The sequence below is a fragment of the Telmatherina bonti genome (genome assembly GCF_933228915.1).
Source record: "Telmatherina bonti genome assembly, chromosome: 13".
NCBI lineage: Eukaryota > Metazoa > Chordata > Actinopteri > Atheriniformes > Telmatherinidae > Telmatherina > Telmatherina bonti.
The window spans coordinates 25,025,389-25,045,163 of NC_136611.1; the positions used below are offsets into that span (position 1 = coordinate 25,025,389).

A 19,775-nucleotide genomic window follows, 5' to 3' on the forward strand; every position below is an offset into this window, starting at 1 on the left:
ATAAGCAAGGATTCTCATTCCTTACTGTTGGATTTTACAGCCAGCAGTAAAACCTTTCTTTGCTAGCCACACCATGTCCAATGTGGCGAGAAAAGTCAAGCAAAGCAAGGCCAGTTGGGCCAAAGTGAAAGCAAGGGGAACTAAAACAATCTTCTGAGGTTGGTGGTTTCTTTGACCCATGGAAAGGCACTATGCTGGATGTCAGTGTGTTTGTGCGTCTAATGAACTGATTTAATGCATAAACATGGCACAGCAAGTGTAGTGTTTCTTCATGAAACTCAATAAGAAGCAATCCTAAACTAATAATGTGCTCCCTTCTTCATGTGCCAATCCTCGAAGTGGGCAGTGGTGATGATGATCCAGGAGATGGGTGAGTTAGGCTTTTTCATACTTATATTCATAAGTAATATCTTCTTGGACAAAATACTGTCCACTGGGGTGCCCAGCCAGCTGTCAATCCAAAGAATGGAAGTGCTAGTCCTGGCCGAACTGCTAAGCTAAGGACACTTTCCTGGAAAATTGAGCCTTCAAAGAAGAGCTTATGAATCTCATCTCTGACAAAAGAAGAGATGGAATTAGTGGGATTTAGGGGCATCAGTATGAGGCATGGGGGTATTAGTGGTATTCTTCACATGTCTCCATCCAGGCTGGATCACAGGTCTTTAGAACACACTAGAAACTAATGTCTGTCACAACACACAGGCTGCATGGGTTGAGACAGCTGCAGGACCGGGCCTGATACAATGCCCACTGGAAACGGTCCCGTGTGGCGTTAAAGAGGAATGTAGGAACTGTGGTTTTGGCAGCTGCACTCTGATAAATGTTGTGAAACAGGGAAAGTATGCATGTTTTTCAGGCCATATGCCGAAGGGAAGTAACTCTATTGCCACTGACAGTCCTTATTCAAAACTGGTTTTATCTATTTTGTGTCTGAAACAGTCTGTCTGCAGTGTATGGACATCTGACTGCACAAAACAGAAGCTTAACCAATGAAAAGAATGAAAAGAATTGAGCTTAAATCCAGGAGAGGACTGTTCCACCTCACAGAACAAGGAAATAAGTTCCAATTGATGTGGTCCATCAAGTCAAGCCTGCTTTATTCAGTGCGGAGGCACCCAGAGGCAGGCACCTCCTGAGCCCCAAGAGCAGCTGACCACACCCCTGGAACAATGACCTCAATAAACTCAAACATGGGTCCATTTGCTCAATAAGAAGCTCTGAGGGGAAAAGGAAAGGTGTAGCAAATCAAATGAGGGCTCTGAGGCATGGGGGAAACATTACAAACGGACTGTTCTACACATAAATCAATTTTTGGATTGACTACAAGCAATCCAAAAATCCATCCCACCCTTCACAGTAGAGGTCCCAGATATAAGGATTAATGGGTAAAATGGCAAAGTCTCCATTGTCTATGTTGTATTTTGACAGTAGAATCCCAAGAGTACTTTAGCGAGCACGTCTCTGCAGGTTGTGCAAACTGCAAAATGCTGCATCACAGGAACAGAATGGGAAGCTTAGTTTTCCAGGAAGCTTTTCTTTCTGTCCTCCATCTCTGTCCATCTCTCCCAAAGGGAAGCAGTGGTCAGGGATTAACAGAGCGAGTACAGCATATAAATATCAGATGCGCTGCTGCGCTGCCTTCCTTACCTGACCCAATCCCTCGCCCCTGCCCTATCTAATCACAGCCTAGAAGGATGGGCTGAAGGGGTGGACACGCAACCACATCCCCTTCCACTTGGCATGCTGGGCTGTAAATATTGCACAGCATCAGGAACAGCAGGTGCTATCACTCCCTGTCATTAATTATCCTGGTTGCATCTCTCTAGGGTTACCTACTTCTAAAATCACCTGCACCATCTCATTCTCTAGCATCCAATCCTCCATTTTCTTTTACTCAAAGTCCAACAATCTCAAATTCTATCAGTGTCTCCAGCTTGTCAACAATTCCATTCTTCCCTGTAATATCCACCTATATATCTCTGTATATCCTACATTCCTACAATCTAGCCTCCACCCATTTGTTCCCTGACATATCTCAATCTTTGCACTCTCAGGTTCTCTCTAGTCACTCCTCCCTCCAGCGACAGATTTGCCAGCTTTCTTCTCTCCTCTGATGTGTGTCTTCCGGCGCTGTTCTTCACAGCCTGACGGGTTTTCCCTGCTGTAAATGCATTTCAAAACCTGTTGTGCTGCTACCAGCCATGAAACGTCACAAGGACTGATGGAGTACTAGGGGGTAATAGCCCTTTCCCCCCATCAGTGAGCTCATAAATAATGAAGAAAAAAAAAATCAGAGGAAAAGCAGCATGAGAAAAATCCCAGAGGTAAAAAGCCAATGAACACGGTCAGAGATGTAAGAATACGCCTGCTGATGGAAAGTCAGAGCTCCCAGTATGTCTGACCAGTGAAACATGAACAGACCTTCCTGTCCCTCTCAGGTGAGAAGACCTTATGTCAACTGCGTGGAACCAGCAGAAACATCTGGCATGACCACAAAAACAAACAGAAACTTCCTTCTGACTTGGTCACACTGCCACGAGGCATGATCAGAGCTGCGAATGCAGAGCCAAGCTTTGTAATATGAGTCTATGCAGTATATTAACAGCTTGTGAGCAATTCTTCTGAAAACAGCGTGAGATGATCCTGACTTGACAACACATCAGCAGCAAAGAAAAGAGCAGCATTTTTAGCAAAAGAAATGCTTGTACAAGAAAAATGAAACTTCTAAAGTTACTGGAATCCACTATTAAAGTCCAGGCACATCTACATACATCCAAAAACCTAATTCAATCAGAACAACCTCAGTTTTTAAAATTATTTCAACCTCGTGGTCTAAATGTGCTGCCATTTCTAACCTATATCACCAAGTTACCTCTCCCTCATGGCAGAGCTTTGGACATATTTTCTTGTGCTTCTTTTCCTCAGTTGCAGCATAAGCACAAAGGGCTGCAGTGCCCACTGTTTACACACTTATCAAAAACCCTAAATATCACATCTTAGCTTCACAACACATTTCTGTGATGTTAAAACCGTCTTTCTTGATAAGCCCAGCTGTTCAGAGAAACTCCATCAAATCAGAGAGAAAGTTGTTCACACAACCCTCTCTACTCCCATTCTGTTTTCCCGAACAGAGCGAGCCGCCAGCAGCATTGAGGGAACCTGCTCTCCACTCTTCAACATTATACATTTGTAATTTTGACTCATTTGTGTAATCCATTATGAGGAAGACTGAACACTCAGCCTGAATCAATATAATACTCCTCCACCTCCTATTGATTCCTATCGCTCTATAAGTGTAGTATAGAAAAAGATTAAAAAGCTGATAAGGATAAGGCAAGAAGAAGGAAAATTGAGGCTCTCTTGTGAATCACTATGGCTACATTTTCTAAAGGGGACATGGCATTCAAAAGAAATTGCTTTCTTTACAACGTGGAGCAGAAAAGCTGTTTTTTAAGTTTTTTTTTTATTTTCTGGATTCCATTGTCCTGCCTGCTATTTGTAGTACCTTAGTTAGAGGACACCCTCAGTAGTGAATGAGATATTGAGGTACAGGGACAATGTCAGACATGCACCAAAACAAAGAAGAACACTTTGTGAATGGCAAGTAATTCTAAATATTGAACACTGCCCCGTGGGTCTGTGTTTTCTGCTTTAAGTGCTTACGCTCATACATATGCATCCTGCATGCAACATTGCCAACAGGTTAATTAATCAACATCACACAGGAGAGTAACCATTTTCTTTCTTGATTGGAGCCACCAAAATGGTGATCTGGTGTGTTCCGCTTGGTGAAGATCAGGAAAAATAATCAGTGAAGGGCAGTGTAACATTTAAGATATTTTCAAGTTGAGCACACTGCAGTGTGGCTAGCAATCAGTTCCTGCAGCAAAGAAAAGGCTTTCAGCCCTCAAAGGGGGGTCTCATGGATGACTCTGGGAGATAGACTGCACAGCTGTAGGAATCATTAGGACATCCACAAAGCATTAGCTTCCCGTTGATAATTCAACAGAACACAGCCTACTTTGAATTCCCATTTTACATCTCATCTTTCAGGATGAAATTATTGACACCTGATGCAAAAAAAACAAAAAAAAAACACCAGAGGCATCAATCTAATACTGTAGGTCACTTATATCACATTACTACAACTAGTCCTAATAACAGCAGCTACACAGTTTCATTGATTGTTAGTGCCCTCAATACAGTATGGTGCTGTTAAAAAGACAGAACATCACCACCATGCTGTTAAATGCTCAATACATTACTCATGCCTGCATTTTTCTGTTTCGCTATGACTCTTGACCAGTTACAGCCTTCTTCTGCAAGGCAGTTTCTTGACAGATAGGTGCCCCCTGCTGGTAAAAATCCAGCCCTTACATTTTGTGCTACCCTTTTTTTTATAGACCCCAGATGATTTTCAGATATTTTCCATTCTGTAATACCCAAAGGCTTTGAAAATTGCAGAGTAGGAGGCAGCAAAAACAACAGACTTGAAGGGGAAAATGTATCTGTAATTATTAACATAAGCTCTCCTTAAGAACAGCTTATTTAAGAAAGGTGCCGGTTCTCATTCAAGAAACTTTTACAAGCATAAACTGCAGTGTGTTTCATTTTATATCTTTAATCTAACTCTTAGTCTCCATTAAGACACTGGGCTCCACAGTGCAGACTGAGTGTCCACGATTCGAGAGGCTCCCTCCCAGTTCCATTAATCACTGATGTCTTGATTAGCCCAGATTAAGAATGTAGGCCCGTCTGTCTGATGCTAAATTGACTTAGAGAACACGTGAGCATACAGATCAGAGCAGTATAAAGCGTAAACACAGCCATTAGCCACACCACAAACTTTAAATCCCATGATATGCAGGAACAATGTGCCAGAAATACTGGATAAGTTATGTACAGAATCATGCGTGACCGCAGATTATCTGAGTGCAACAAAGTGGGAGAGAAAGCGCACGAATAGCATTGTCAAACTGGAAAACTGGACAAACTTACATATATAGGTATTAACCGCTTTGGGTGCAATTAAGTATCATTTAATTAAGTGGAGTTATGATTGCTGCTATATTGGTATCATCTGTAGCCAACAGAGCGAGCCTCCTCTTTTCAAGTTGTGATACTAGGTTTTTCTTAATCGTTATAACTGAAAAATGACCAAAACAAAAACAAACAAAAAAAAAAAAGCAATCACTCACCTTCTTCCGGGGCTGCCATTTCATCATATTTGTAAACCAAAATGGAACAGCATTAAGATATTATATGAGAATGGAATGTAGATTTAAAGAAATCCAGAGCGCAAGTCATGCTGCCTCTCGACTTCCCTCGATTTTGCAGCAGATTTTCTCCAAGAAGCGATGCATGATAGTGCGTGCGCGAGTCTGAGCTTTGCGGCAATCTGGGGGCGACAGCACAGTCAACGCAATCACACAGCGGTTAAATCCACAGTTAAAGTCAGAGAATAAATCGCAGACACACAGTGATGACTGGCAATGTTTGGATAGAGGGTTCCTGTGCGTAAATCCAAAGTGTGGCTCCGTTAACCCACTCCGTCCCCACGCAAAATCGGCGCCTCCGGGACCAATCCAGACGGTGTGAGAGGAAAATAAAATATTCTTGAACTTTTTCAAAAAGAGGTCGTCCCTCTTAGGCTACACAATTAGTCCAACAGTATGAATAAACTATGTCCGACTTGTCCTCCACGATCCAGAGGAAACGAAAGGAAGACGAAACGTGTGCCAAAAACGGAAAAATATTCATCACTTTGACCAAATTTCCTTTCCCAGTGGTCGAAATACACTTTTGGAAGTACCACTGGAGAAACAGTCAGAGCCCGGTGGAGACGGCGCGACAAGCACTGAGATTACATTCGTGTGAAGGAGGGGGTACATAGAAACACACGCACACACACGTACATACGAAAAAAATCCCTGGAATTTCTGTGAGGAGCTGGAAGGAAACCCTGATTCCTGCAACAGCAACAAACTGGACTACAGCTCTCTGGTGACTTCCTCCCCTGCGCGCCTCCAGCCTCGCAGTTTACAGACTTGGAGCAGTGGCGCTGAGAAGGCAAAAGGCACCAGGGTCATAGCGCCGCCGGCCTCACACTTTCCAAAAAAAAAGTGCGCTCCACATTTACGCACCCGGTTGAGGGTGCCGCCCAGACAGGAGGCGGACTGTGATCTGGTTTGCTGACACTTCCAAAGGTTCCAACAAAATGTGTAAGCCGTGATTCTAACGACGAGCTGCTCTGTTCCATTCATCAAGATTTATAAAGGACACTGACCAGAGGTTTGAAGATTTGAAGGGAAATCTGTGTCATTTGTGTTAAGGTCAAAGTTAAGTTCGGTTATGGAAAGTGAAAGTTGTAGAATCCTTAACTTCTGTTTCGTCACTGCTGCAGGATCCAGAATTAAAAACACAACAATTACAAGAGATTTGGTGGCAATCTGCACCAAACTGCATTTTATGTTTGTTAATAACATGTTGAATTCTATATAAGCAACACACTCACACACACACACACAGCTGTTGCCTGTGTTGACTTTAAAAAAAATACTTCAAATCTCATGAGTTTAATTTCCTAGTTAAATAAAATAAGATTACTTGTATTTTAAGCCAGAAAGCTGATATTGCAAATAGCAGGTTGGAAAGTCTTACAATGCACAAATTTCTCACAATTTAAATAGGTTTTAATGAGATGAAGAGACTTATATAACGCCACACTGCTGCAGCATCCCCTGTTGCCTTGATCTCTATCAGCAGAAGCCACTGTCCTTGGTTAGTTTATGTTTTGGGCTTTTTTTTTTTTTTTTTTTTTTTTTGGTCAAAATAGTGATTGAATTCATGCATAAAAAGCACATTTCACAAAGTAGTGGACCTTGAGACACCTATAAAGCCAGTTTACTGTGTATACATTTTCCCTGTTTCTCCCTGCAGCTGTCAGATACAGTATACTATGCAATATTTTACTGCGCATTGCCATCAGACGCAAAACATTGCTACAGATTTTTATTACACAATCGTTTGGCAGATGCTTTGACACATTTAAAAAAAAACAGCCTGTTTGTGTGCTGAACAGAACTGAAAGCAGAGGATATGGTTGAACTGGTAACAATAATCCCTCTCATCATTTATTCTGTGTCGCAGTTTAAGAGTAAAAATAGTTTTATAGCAGGAGAGCTATTATCAGTTAAAGTAGATCTACTGCTGCTGAGCTCAACTGCTGAAGAAAAATGAAAAAAAAACCAAGATTAAATCAGTGAAACTGTGTCAGTATTACTACACTAACATATCTGGTAGGGCTGTGACAATATGCTTTTGTCCCGACTCAATTCGATTCCGATTTTTTTGGGTGCCGATTTGATTTAAATTGTGATTCTCAAAACTCTTTGATATTGCAGATTTTCATCGATTAAAAACCCAAAAGAATTTATAAAACCTTTTTATGCTAGTAATTTTTCTTGATTTCAGTTAGGAGAAAACAACACAGTAGCCAGACCATCATTCTGCTACTATAATTCCCAAGAAGACAAGTAAAAAGATCAATAAAACCAATAAAAAATGACAAAAAACTATAGTAGATTCATTTTATTTCACTGAAAAAAAAACAATCGATTTTAAAATTGTGAAACAAAAAAATCCAGATCTTTGATTTTTCCATTCAATTTTCCCACCCCTAGTATCTGGTGAGCTACAGTTACATTCATGAGCTATTATATCATCATGAATGAAAAGTGAATTAAGGATTCGGTCGATATCAAAGCTTTAACAAATGGCTGGCTATTTAAATTGGTTTAGGTGATGGACTCTATGGAGCTGCGAGCTGGTCAATAAGCTGGAGTCCCTTAGGGGTCAGCATGGTACACAGTGCATCCTGGGGTCACTCAGATGACAAAAGACAAATAGGAGGAGGGGGACAAGCTGACATATGGTCTTATGGAAAAACTCCTGCTGTGCACTGGGAGTCCACTTGGTAATCCACATGGTTGAGCGTGAACAAAATGTTTGGCAATACCTCCACACCCACAGCTGACACTGATCAAACACACAGAGAACAGAGTTCTTGTAACGTCACATGTTTCAGTCACTGCATTTTTAAACACGTCACATCATTGCTTTTATTCCTATGGTCACTTATTTAAAGGCTTTAGTTGCCTGTGTCTCACAAACACACATAGGAAAGCCTGTAGTTTTGTTTTAAACACACACCCGCATTCGGACATTAAAATACCAACATCTAAAATAGATTTACACGGGACGTTGTTTTTGTAAAAGGCATTTTTGAGGACCAATCAAGGGCCTCTCCAGTGTGCTGTTCAGCAACAGCCTCTTCATAGTGAAGCCTGTCATCTGGCATCTCCATATAGCAGCGAGCTCCCTGTGCGTGCCTCTGCTTTCCCAATCACAGCCACACAGGAAATCAGACTCCAGCCTTCAGAGAGAAACAGAAACCCCCTCTTTCATTTTCCACAACTTGGAGCTGTTTAAAAGTTTGTGCTTCCTTTTCTTGTTCTTGCCAATCACTCCCTCAAAAATGTCTCTTCTGTAGGGTTTGATCAAAGGTTGGCGACTGAGCCTGTATTATAACATTAGCTTCGGACTTACAGTAACTTAGACGGCTGCATTAATATGAAGCATCACAATTACAGTCAATGTGTTAAGCACATGCCAAAACAAAACCACGAAGAAATGTTTAGGAAAGTAGCAACTCTGCTTCAAGTAATCATCGTGTTTCTACTAAAGTGCCCTGCAACTGTTATATTTTCCAAGGTGGACACATTTTCTGCTGAAATAAACACAGGTAGTCCTTAGTTGCACACATCGAGTAAATCACTTTATTAGAGCTTCAAAAAACCATCTGATATCGTCAAATACATTTTGGTGCACATTTGCACATTCAATTGCATCCATTTGTCTGCTTTACTGTTGATTAGACTACATGATGTAACGAATGCATCATCTGTGCTGAAATAAAAGCTGTCAGAAAGGTTAAGAAAGAAAAAAAAAAAGAAGAGTTGCACTCCAAAAGCTTTCTTGAACGTCTGAGGGTAATTCATTACCAAACAGACTCTCGCTCTGAAGTCATGACTCTGGGGTGTCTCTGAGCACTCTCTGTACCCTGTTTGGAGAAAAGCAGCCTTTTAATTACAAGGACCGGATTCTGAAGGCAATAAATTCAACTGCACAAACACAAGGACATGAACCCCTGTGCCAAATGAACAGATACATTTACATATACACCTGTAACAGTACACAGGATCACTGTCTGGTGTTCTCAAAGGTTCATGTTTGTGGAGGTGATGGTAAAATACACCAAACAGATATGACAAAGTGCAACACGGAAAATGATTAATACAAATGTAAGCCTTAAAATACTAATTAAACCTTCTTCAAGCATCTAATTTCATTATATATGAATATTTCTTACAATAATTCATAGACTGAGTCCATGGATGGACATGGCAGCTGGATTAATCGGTTTGGAAATGCTTAACAACATTATAACAATGAAAGTGTTAAACAGCAATGACACCCAGCACTCTGTTGTGCTGTACATCCCTGACAACAAATAAACCTCATCATCATTCATTCATTCACTTCTTTTTACAGAGCTGTATTGGGAGATGATGTGTCAGAATTTAGCCTCCTCTGGAATATGTGAGACGGGTGAGTATGAGCGAGTGTTTGTGTGTGGGAGAGTGTGTAAGTGCATGTATGCTTGTGTCTTTGTTGGGGCTTGGTGTTGATTAAGTGTCTGGAGCCTGAGGGGGGATAATGAGAGCCTCTAATTAATGAGCCTGTGCATATCTCAGAGTCACAGAGTCCTATCTGCAAAGAAGAACTACACACATGCACACCTCAGTGCACCAAGGGAATCGTTCCCTGCACTCTACAGTATTTTCTTCAGGGAAGCCCAGCTGTATCACTCTGGCTGCCGTTCCTGATAAGTGTCCTCTAATAGGGATGGATGGGGGTTATGGGGCCCCACTATGAGAAGGTCACATGCACTGACCACCCAACGTGCCCCAAGCAAAAGCTGCTGTTATGGGCGCTGAAAACCATTCCAAATCACATTTGTTTGCTGGGTTTGGTCCACAGGGAATTGAATGTTTCATCTTGAGAAAAGATTTATGGCAGGGCAGAGTGAAGGCAAAACACACGAGGAGCATCAGGGCTATCTTCTCACAATGTGATTTAATAAACACTTTAGTGTGTTGGGTTACATTTGAATGTCAGAAACTCTTTCCTGAAGTGTAAAAAGACTGTTTTATATCTTCCTATCGCTCTATCATTTCAACCAGTGTTGGTCAGCAGTGTACAGGGGCAAAAATACGCAGTGCAAGCAGATGATCTTATTTCATGTAACATCACATTCACACTGAGACTGAAAACCAGCTCTGCAAATCACACAAAATCAGATTACAGCGCAAACCAAAGAGCGAACCTGGCTTTAACTCCTCTGGTAGTAGCGTCATCGCTTTAGCAAACACAACTTGCAGTTTACAGGATTGTTTAAATATATATTGTATAGTGTCTTGTAAATCCACATGGACTAGCCACAATAATGTGCATGACATTCAAACAAAATCAATCAATAAATCAATCAATGCAGGGAAGAACGCAGTAAATTTGCTGCTATTAAATCTTACTAAAGATTATTTTTCACCAAAAGAAGCGACTGTTTATGTAGGGAAAAAAATATAGTCAAAAGCCTGATTTTTTTTTTTTCAGTTGAGTGGAAGACAGTATTTGTTTACCTTCATGTGACAAAGCCATCTAGCAGCTGTTGGGAGAAAGGGAGGAAGTTGTGTGATGTTGTTACAGAGCCAAAGGGAGCAGTTCGGCATGGCTGGATGGGTCATCAAAACAGACACTGTTGTAGCTGTCCCAATCTTTACTCGCTGGCTAGTATTGCAACCATGAAAATAAAGTTGTCCACGTCCCACTGTCTACTAGGTAAGGCAATAAAAGTAGAAGACATGATACAACATGGAATGAACAAAAGAAACAGAATGAATATGGTCAACTAGGGAAAATAATGTTGCTGTGTTTGATGGAAAGCATTTTGAGCTAAAGGAGGGAAATTTGTTAGGTTTTAGGGAAAGATAACTACGCTCCAATGAGAATCAAGACACAATGATTTAATGTTTTGGGTTTTTTTTTTTTAAACGCTCTTTAGATACTGATACAATCTTCTGAGTTGTTACACAGGGTATATGCCACATTAATTTAATAGGATGAAAAAGAAAATATTAATTTATTATCAAAATGTTTAAATTAAGATTTCAAGGAAAGAACAAAATTAAAAGACTGTTGCTCACAGTCATCCTAAAGGATTATCCTGTGTTTCTAAAAGGATATAAGAAAGAAGGTATTGAGGTTGGCTACATTCAAACTGCTGGCAAAGGTGGTCCAGTCCAACTTTTTTGCACATCTATGACCCACATCTGATTTCTTTATTACTTTGTATATGACAAAAATCAGACCCAGTCCACTTTTATTTATTCTCCTTAATCAGACACAAATCTGATGTTTATGATGCAGTCTAAACAGACTCATTGCACATCTTATCTGACTTTTATGTCATTGAAGTGGGACAGAAATCACTGTGTGACTTAACAGACTGATATTCATACAGTTTTTGTCACTGCTCAAGCATCAAAGATTTTCCATGTGTATGAAGGTGGCATGGCTGCAGATTTCATTCCCCTTTCAAAAAACTGACTAGCTAAAATAAAATGTTACAGGACTTGATGACTGAAGTCTCTAATGTGACAAAGTGAAGGCAAAGCATCTGGAGACTGATGGAGGCAAACAAGAGCATGGTGTAACGTCTGATCAACTGAAAAGGACAATTATTACAATTATTATTAAACATTATTTAACCAGGAATTAAAAATTATTCCTGCCCATGCATGGTAACTGTGCTGACCAGCAACAGTATAAGTAAAATTAATTTATCTTTATAAATTTCACACTAAATTAGTGTTTTTTCACACTGCCTGTTTCACTAAAAGGAAAATCATTAAACTAGAAACATTGTTAACAAAAAATCAGCATCAAATTTCTCCAGGTATCGTAAAAGTCTGCATAATGAAGGATAGCACATTTCAGTCACAACACTAACTAAAGTTGCCATTTGTTTATATTAAAATAAGTTTATATTCACATAATAAGACCACATAATAAGACCATAATAAGATTCAGGTAACTTTGGAGTTGATCACACATGGACCAGCATATAGACCAACACTTTCTCCAAACTTAGCACAGGCTTTAGGAACAATCAAATATGCACAGTTAAAAGAAACCAGTTTTAGGAGAGAATACAATAGTTAGGACTTGGTATCACCACTGATTTCCTGATTTGATTAAATTACAAATGATTTGATTCAATATTGATTTATTTACAGATATTTCGCTAACATAATTTTTTCTTGAATATTAAAACATTTTCAGATTGCTTCTATAAAGCAATGAGCCCATTTACATGACAATCAAAACCATATACTCAGTTATTGTTATAAGTGGTAATAAATAGTAATCAGATTATTGTAATAATCTGATCTGACATGTCTACATGCATTTATGAAATACAAAATCATATTTGTTTATGACTACATAGTGCGTGGTGACATCACAACCTGTTATTTTCTAAACATTTAGGGCCAGATGTACTAAGATCCCAATCAGCGAGTAGTAATTTGCGTGTGCAATCTAGATTTTTGCGAGTGGGTCTAAACCTTACGGGTGATTTACTAAGAATGATTACATAACTAGGTGGCAGGTGCAAATGTGTTTCGAACTCCCTATGTAAACTAGGGTTCTGCATGGTGAGTTTGGAGAGAAAGTAGAGGAAATGTGACTGCCACACACAATAAACGCTGTATGGGAGCAAATTTACGAAAAAGTTAATGCTGTTGATTAAACAATGCCAACAGAGGATGAAGTAAAGAGGTGGCATGAAGATATTACATAAACTGACTCACCTACAAGCCATCCGTCTAAAAACTTGCCAGTTCTTAACTTGGAGAAAAGAGGACTGTTTTTCAAAAATCAAAGAATCATGCACTGACACAATATATTTTGCACATGCGCGCAATCATTTGCTACTATTACCACAGCCACATGTGCAATTGCAAAGGCACATGCAAACTCGCCATGCTGCAAACCCCACGAAATGCGCAAAACTCTCAAATGCAGGTGCAAACACATTTGCACCGTTTCCCATTTATGTAATCACTCGTAGTAAATCACCCACAAACCGCTGTTCAGTCTCACACGCAAAATTCTAGTTTGCACAATTCACAAACTGGGATTTCTGGTTCTTAAAGGGTTAATATCAGTATATGAGTAACTGGTGTAGTATAAGTGAAGATGGCACATAGCACAAATGAAAAAACTTTTAGGCTTATCTAGAAATAAACCAAATAAGAAAAAAATAAACAAGCGCTGTCAGGATGATTTTGATGATTCATTTGGAATCACTTAGATGCAGCTGTAAACATCTGTCTAATCATATAATCTGTAAACTTTGACTCTGCAAAAGCCAACTGTGATGAAGCAAAGCAGAAGTAAAATTAGCGAGAATTTAGTTTAGAGAGTTCAGGTATGATCTCCATAATGGGCATTTTGGCCCATGTATGATGGTTTTATTGTTTTATGCCAGGAAAAATAACCTTGTTCTGAGCCGTTTTTACTTTCAGCTCACCCATGGAGTGTTCTGACCACTTTCTAGTGCTGGTAGGACACCACTTATAATTACTACGGACAACTCCACTTCATATATAAACAAATAAATAAGTTTCAACCCTTGGTTTTTTTTTTTATTAACAATAAAGAGATGGTTTGGTAGTTGTCTGAAAAATAATCTGAGTTGAGTGATTGAAGTGCCAAGCTTTTTCATGTGTGAACTGGCTTTAATTTGAGTCTTGTGGGTTGAAGTCATTAATGGCTTACATTTACAGAACATCGTGCATTCATTCATAAACAATTTCACAAAGACCTCTGGAGAGTTAATATTTTTATTGCATCCCAATGTATCCAAAGAGGCCACTTTGCCTCACAGAGAAATTGATTGTGATTACGGAAAGCATCACCAAAAGCTTTTTTTTTTCTTGGTTCTTGTATTTTAATCAGTAATTCGTCACATCATCAATTGTGATTAACACATATGATTATAATATTTTCTATCCTCTTAAGTTCCATCTCCTAATTTTTCTTTTCTTTCTTTTTCTTCTTCCAATCACGCTAATGAAAAAAGGCTTGTTTATCCCCTGCAGGCGCTCAACAGTAGATTGTGTTACGACATTAAGCAAAGCCAGGGACCTTTGCTCCAGAGTTGTGTTTAATAATTCAGTGGTTTTGGACATGGATGAAACAGGCTCCAGCATATTGTTTCAATCAGACCGGCAGTTACATAGGCGCTGGGGTTTGACGTCTGCGGCAGGATCAATAATAACAGCGTTGCCACATACTCCAACACATGAGGCAGAGATCCTGTGTGGTCCTCCTCAGTGTAACACACTAAACACGGAGATGGAAAAGGACAATGTACTCAGATGTGTTTGTGTCTATCTGCTTCCACACACATGCACATACACACATTAAAAAAAGCATGCTGCGGTCAGACCCGCCCACCTCTGCTCCCTCATTTAGAAAACCCCAAAACCAAACTTGTGCCTCTCTTTTTCAATTACCTTTCTTCCCACCGTCATCACCACACCAAATGTATCTAAATTCTCCCACAGTCTGTTTCCTTTCCCTCTCATATCAAATGTATCCATGTGTTACACACCCACACATACACACACGCACTTTTAGTCACACGCCACAATCTGGTAATCATAATAAGCGCATTAAAGCATTAAAGCAGCAATTTACGACAGATGATCTTTTGAACAGACAACAATTAATAGTAAATGACTGCAAATATAGAACTACCTCCATGGTTATTTGTAGCTGTAGGAGTAGTTGTTGGAATACAGATTTGTACAAGAGTACAACTGTTTCCAAGCCAGATTACAGTAAATACTGTTGGATTTGTGTCAACATTTTTTTTTTCATCAGTGATCGCACCATAATACTGAAGACTTATTTATGCCAAGTGACGGTTCTTCCTGCCCTTACTAATCCAATCCTGTGAGGGGCCCATCAACTGGGAATTAACACTCTTGATATGGCAAGGAAGGAGTGATGCACAAAAGGATTTGGTAATCACTCCATCCCTACACAGAGTAACAAAGGGAATAGTAAAAATACAACTTGTTGTGTTTAGTACAGTAGAGTGTTGCCTAAAGCAACTGTGTGATCAAGCATCTGCAGTTTCTGGTGGTGGTTGTGAAGGGATTAGGTCAGTGCACTCCTTAAATCACTCTGACTTTAGATCAAAGGAGTTAAAGCAGGATTAGGATTAATGTGCATTGGTAGAACAGGTGATAATCCCTAAAATTAGCCATGTAGCACAGGCAGGGCCTCTCTTTCATCTCAACACCTGACTCGCGGGCTGAAATACAAGGAGCTCGCCTTACAGGAGAGCAGTGTTGTTGCTGCCCCACCAGGATTAGTTGTCCTCCAACAACATGACCACTTAGATAACAGACCCTGCTTTGAATTATCAGCAAGAAGAGTTCATTTGCATGCAGGCAGTGTTTTGAAAGAGGCTGAGTAAACAGCTGTTCTCCCAGTCGCCCTTTTGCAATAAGGTTTTTGTAAAGCAAACGTTATGATTTGAGATGGCTGATGAACGAGTGACTACGGGGACAGCCTCTGTCAAGGTACGGTACATAAATCATGGAAAATAATGCAGATCTATGTTATTGATACGCATCAAGACAATGCGCGGCATCTTATGTAGCAGAAGCAGTAATTGGTAGGGGGTTTGACTCAACTCCAAGGAGAGGGACCATTTCAGTCATATCCTATCAAACTCTTCACACATACTGCCTCTCTGTCCCACCAGCTTCCTCCCCTGCTGTCACACCTCCTTGTCATCAGTTTGACTTTTCCACTTGAATCATCTTCATCCCCCCTCAGCTTGGCCTCCTGTGGACACGACTGTCAAAAAAAATAGCATCACCTGTGACAAAGTTACTCTAAATATAGAGAAAATAAATAAAGAGCTGAAATAGTATATCAAGGACTATCCTTTCACCTGTCTAGAGATGACTAATTAGCATTTTTGACCATGGGAGGAGCAGCAGTAGTGGTGAAACTGCTCCCCACAGGGCTCCTGTCTGCTACCAGTTTGGCTGGTGGGTTTTGCTGTAGTCCCAGGCAAGACCAGGCCATCTGGCTAGCCTATAACAGCCAGCCTCTCTCCCCCTACAGGCCAGCTAAAGACAGAAAGACAACCCAAGGAAGGTCAGGCCACACTAGGATGATCAGTAAGCGAGACAGTGGTTGTACAACAGAAGAAGAATGAGGAGAGACAGATAAACTAATGGACGAGAGAGAGTAATAGACGGACAGTGAGAGACTGAAAGGACATTGCTTCCTTTAAGCTGCCACGCTCAGCGTGACTCAATGACTGATGAATCTGTCTGTCTTTGCCTTTACAGTATGTGTGTGTGTGTGTGTGTGTGTGTGTGTGTGTGTGTGTGTGTGTGTGTGTGTGTGTGTGTGTGTGTGTGTGTGTGAAGGAGAGATACCACTATATGTAGGCATATGCACACGCATGAATACAATCCCAAATTTCTCAAACAGATCATGACAGCTCACAGCCGGAACGAAAGCTTTATTTACCCACAATTCAGCAGTAAATCACAGATCCCCAGCAGGACTTCCAGTATAGATGACCACGTGGAAGGTCATTAGAAATTAAGTTGGGGAAAAAATCACAAAGGAGAGGTTTATACTCAGGCTTCAACGTGAAGGGTAAAGTAATTACATTTACATTTTTATAACTCTGTAAAGAACATGGATGTTGTTAAAGTCTTGAAATGAGATGGAAAAAATAATTGCTAATCACACCACCTGCTGAGTTTTTCGATCTCAGTGTGACGTCATTTTTTTCAGCCTTAGCTCTTTTGCAGCACAGGAGAGCATGACACGGAAGCAAATATTCAAATTGGAGCAGGCTATAAAGAAAAACGTGGTCTCTAAATCTGCTGATTGTGATCTAATAATTAAATTATATTCCATTTTTTATAACAGTATTTTTTTAAGTAATGAAAACCACCCAAAATGTGATTTAAACAATCTATTTGCACTATTTGCTGCAAAATGTTTACCTTTCAATCTGGACTTAAGGTTTAATATTCAGTCAGAGGACAAGCAGAGGTCTGTAAAGAAAGAGAAAAAATATAATCTTGAACCAAGGTTTTGGAATACATAAAGAAACAAGAGTCTTGTGGAAAAACTACGTGGCCTGATTATTCTGGTTTTGACAGAATTCAACTTCTTCCAGGAATGAGTAAAGGACTTTAAAAGCAAAAACACATTGAACTTTTTTTTTTCTTTTGTAGCCTCTTCTTCACTTAAAATGTTGACCTTCACAGGTTTGACAACTGAAGAACACTCACCTTACACACTCACCTGATACTGTCTGAGTAAATGCAAATTTAAGCGAGAAGCCACAGTGCAGCACAGAGAAGCAAACATCAGCAATTTTGAGAGTAGGTTAGTCTCTCTCTGACCCTCATTCTTCCTAGACTCTCAGACTCTTCATCTTTGTCTCACACTCTCCTTCCCCCTCCCTCGGCCGGCCAGGACTTCTCTGTCCTTCATCCTCATTCTATTTCATGCCTCGTCCTTCTCTTGCTTGGTCCTCATCCATCACAACCCTGTGCTTCCCACAACCCCCAATAATATCCCTGTGGAGTACAGTACAGCCTGACTAGAAACAGATAGTAGGACTCTGTGCTGACACATCTCTGTGACTCAACCCTTCACAGGACTTGATTTAACAGTCATCACATCACAACAGCTCTATCATCACCTGACTGAAACACAAGTGAATACATCCCCAGGCCCTTATGTCACATTATTTAAAATATTTTGACTGACATCCAACAGAAATTCGATATCTGTATGCATGCTTACTGTGACAATTGCTTACGTGCTGAATATTTAATGAACTAAATTAAATTACACTATAGGACTTGGATTCATGATCAAATGCAAGTCAGAGTGGGTGAAGTGAAGAGGGGGGCCTAAAAAGCGCAGCGAGGGCTCAGAATAAAAGCCCTGCTTCCTGGGGGAAAAAAAACAAAATAACATAAGGGGCTGTGTTATGGGATTAGTCTGTTTGAAGCAAACCAGTGCATAAGATGTGTTGCACCGTCACATCTAAAAAAAACCAAAGCCATTTGTGTGAGTGGTCACACTCATTAAACTGCCATGCTCAACTCCTTTTAAGAAATCTGCAGATTTTGAAAGGATCTATCTTTTTTTTTCTTTTCTGTCGCAGAGAAATGAAGCATGAGCCAGAGCGAAAGATGATAAAGGTCCCCAGTGTCAGTCTCGCACATGCCAGGCTGAGCCCCAGTTCTTGGTGTCAGAAAGTGGCAAAAGGATTTTAGACCCCAAATGATCCAACAAGCAGTTTATTTTAAACTGAAGCCCCTTGAGGGTCATTTGTAACCCTACAATATGTAGAAGAGGGACTCATCATGCTGTTGCCTAGTGGTTTGCCATAATCTTGGATTTTTACAGCCAGTGGTCATGTACAAGACCATTGTGTACAGATTTGTCATTCACAGCAGGCAAATACTAAAAGGTAAATTGTGCAAACTTGCAAAACTGACATTTTGTTTTAGACTTTAAATGTGTCTTTTTATTGTAAAGTTGAACATTTTAATTGCAAAACTTTTAAAGCCAATCTTATGTGACCCTCAAAGAAACTGTTATTTTTTGGCACTCTGGTTTTGACCCAACTTGTCAATCATCATATTGCTGTTTGACTTTAACAAGCTCTGGTAAGAAACAACATAAACAAGAGTTCTCGTTATTAGGGTTGGTAAATCGAATCCAAAAAATTGAATATCGTGATTTTTTTAAATCACAATTTTAAAATCAATTTTTTTGTTAAAAATTTTTTTTTTTTTCAAATAAATAGAACTAATCCATTATAACATTTTTGTCATTTTTATTGTTTTTATTTATATTTTTACTTATCTTCTTGGGCTTTACAACAGCAGAATGATGGTTTGGCTACTGTGTCATTTCATTGTAACTGAAATTAAGAAAATTAACAAGCAAAAAAAGTTTAGTAAATTTTTTGATTTTGTTTTTAGTCTTCACAAATCAGCAATATCGAAGAATCGTGAGAATTGAAATTTAAATTGAATTGGCACCCAAAAAATCGGAATCGATTCGAATCGGGACAAAAGCATATTGTCACAGCCCTTCTAGTTATGGTCCTAAACGGTGCAGAAATCACTGGATAAATGAGCATCAAGCTATACACACGTATGTAACACATATAGAGATAAAATAATAATACAAAGCACAGTACAACTCACCAAAAAGTATCAAGCCAACAGTTTATGCTTCATGAAAAGTCCCAAACACAGTCTAATTTCATAACTTAAAATGTGAAGTAAAACAAAAAGAAAAGCACTCCTGTGACTGGTTCAGTTTGGTGCAATGCCACAGTCATCCTTGTGGTGTTTTTAATCCAAGTCAGCTAATGACTTCAAATAACTATGTGATACTTCTTATTCTAAAATATCCAGTCATCAGGTCCATTTTGGGTCACATTTGCAGTTCACAGGTGCCAGAACATGAATGCTAGTAGATCAACCACAGGCCCTGAGAATGACTGCCCCTTT

At 39.8% G+C, this 19,775-nt stretch overlaps 1 protein-coding gene across 1 annotated transcript in view; it reads right to left on the minus strand.

Moving 5' to 3' along the window:
• LOC306764850 (tetratricopeptide repeat protein 28-like) overlaps positions 1–5,366 on the minus strand; it is a 121,013-nt gene extending 115,647 nt beyond the window's left edge. Inside the window, exon 1 of the mRNA XM_079252134.1 lies at positions 5,199–5,366. Coding sequence (XP_079108260.1) covers positions 5,199–5,225 — 27 coding nt within the window. The 5' untranslated portion in view covers positions 5,226–5,366. The remainder of the gene's footprint in view (positions 1–5,198) is intronic.
• Positions 5,367–19,775: the final 14,409 nt, after the last annotated feature.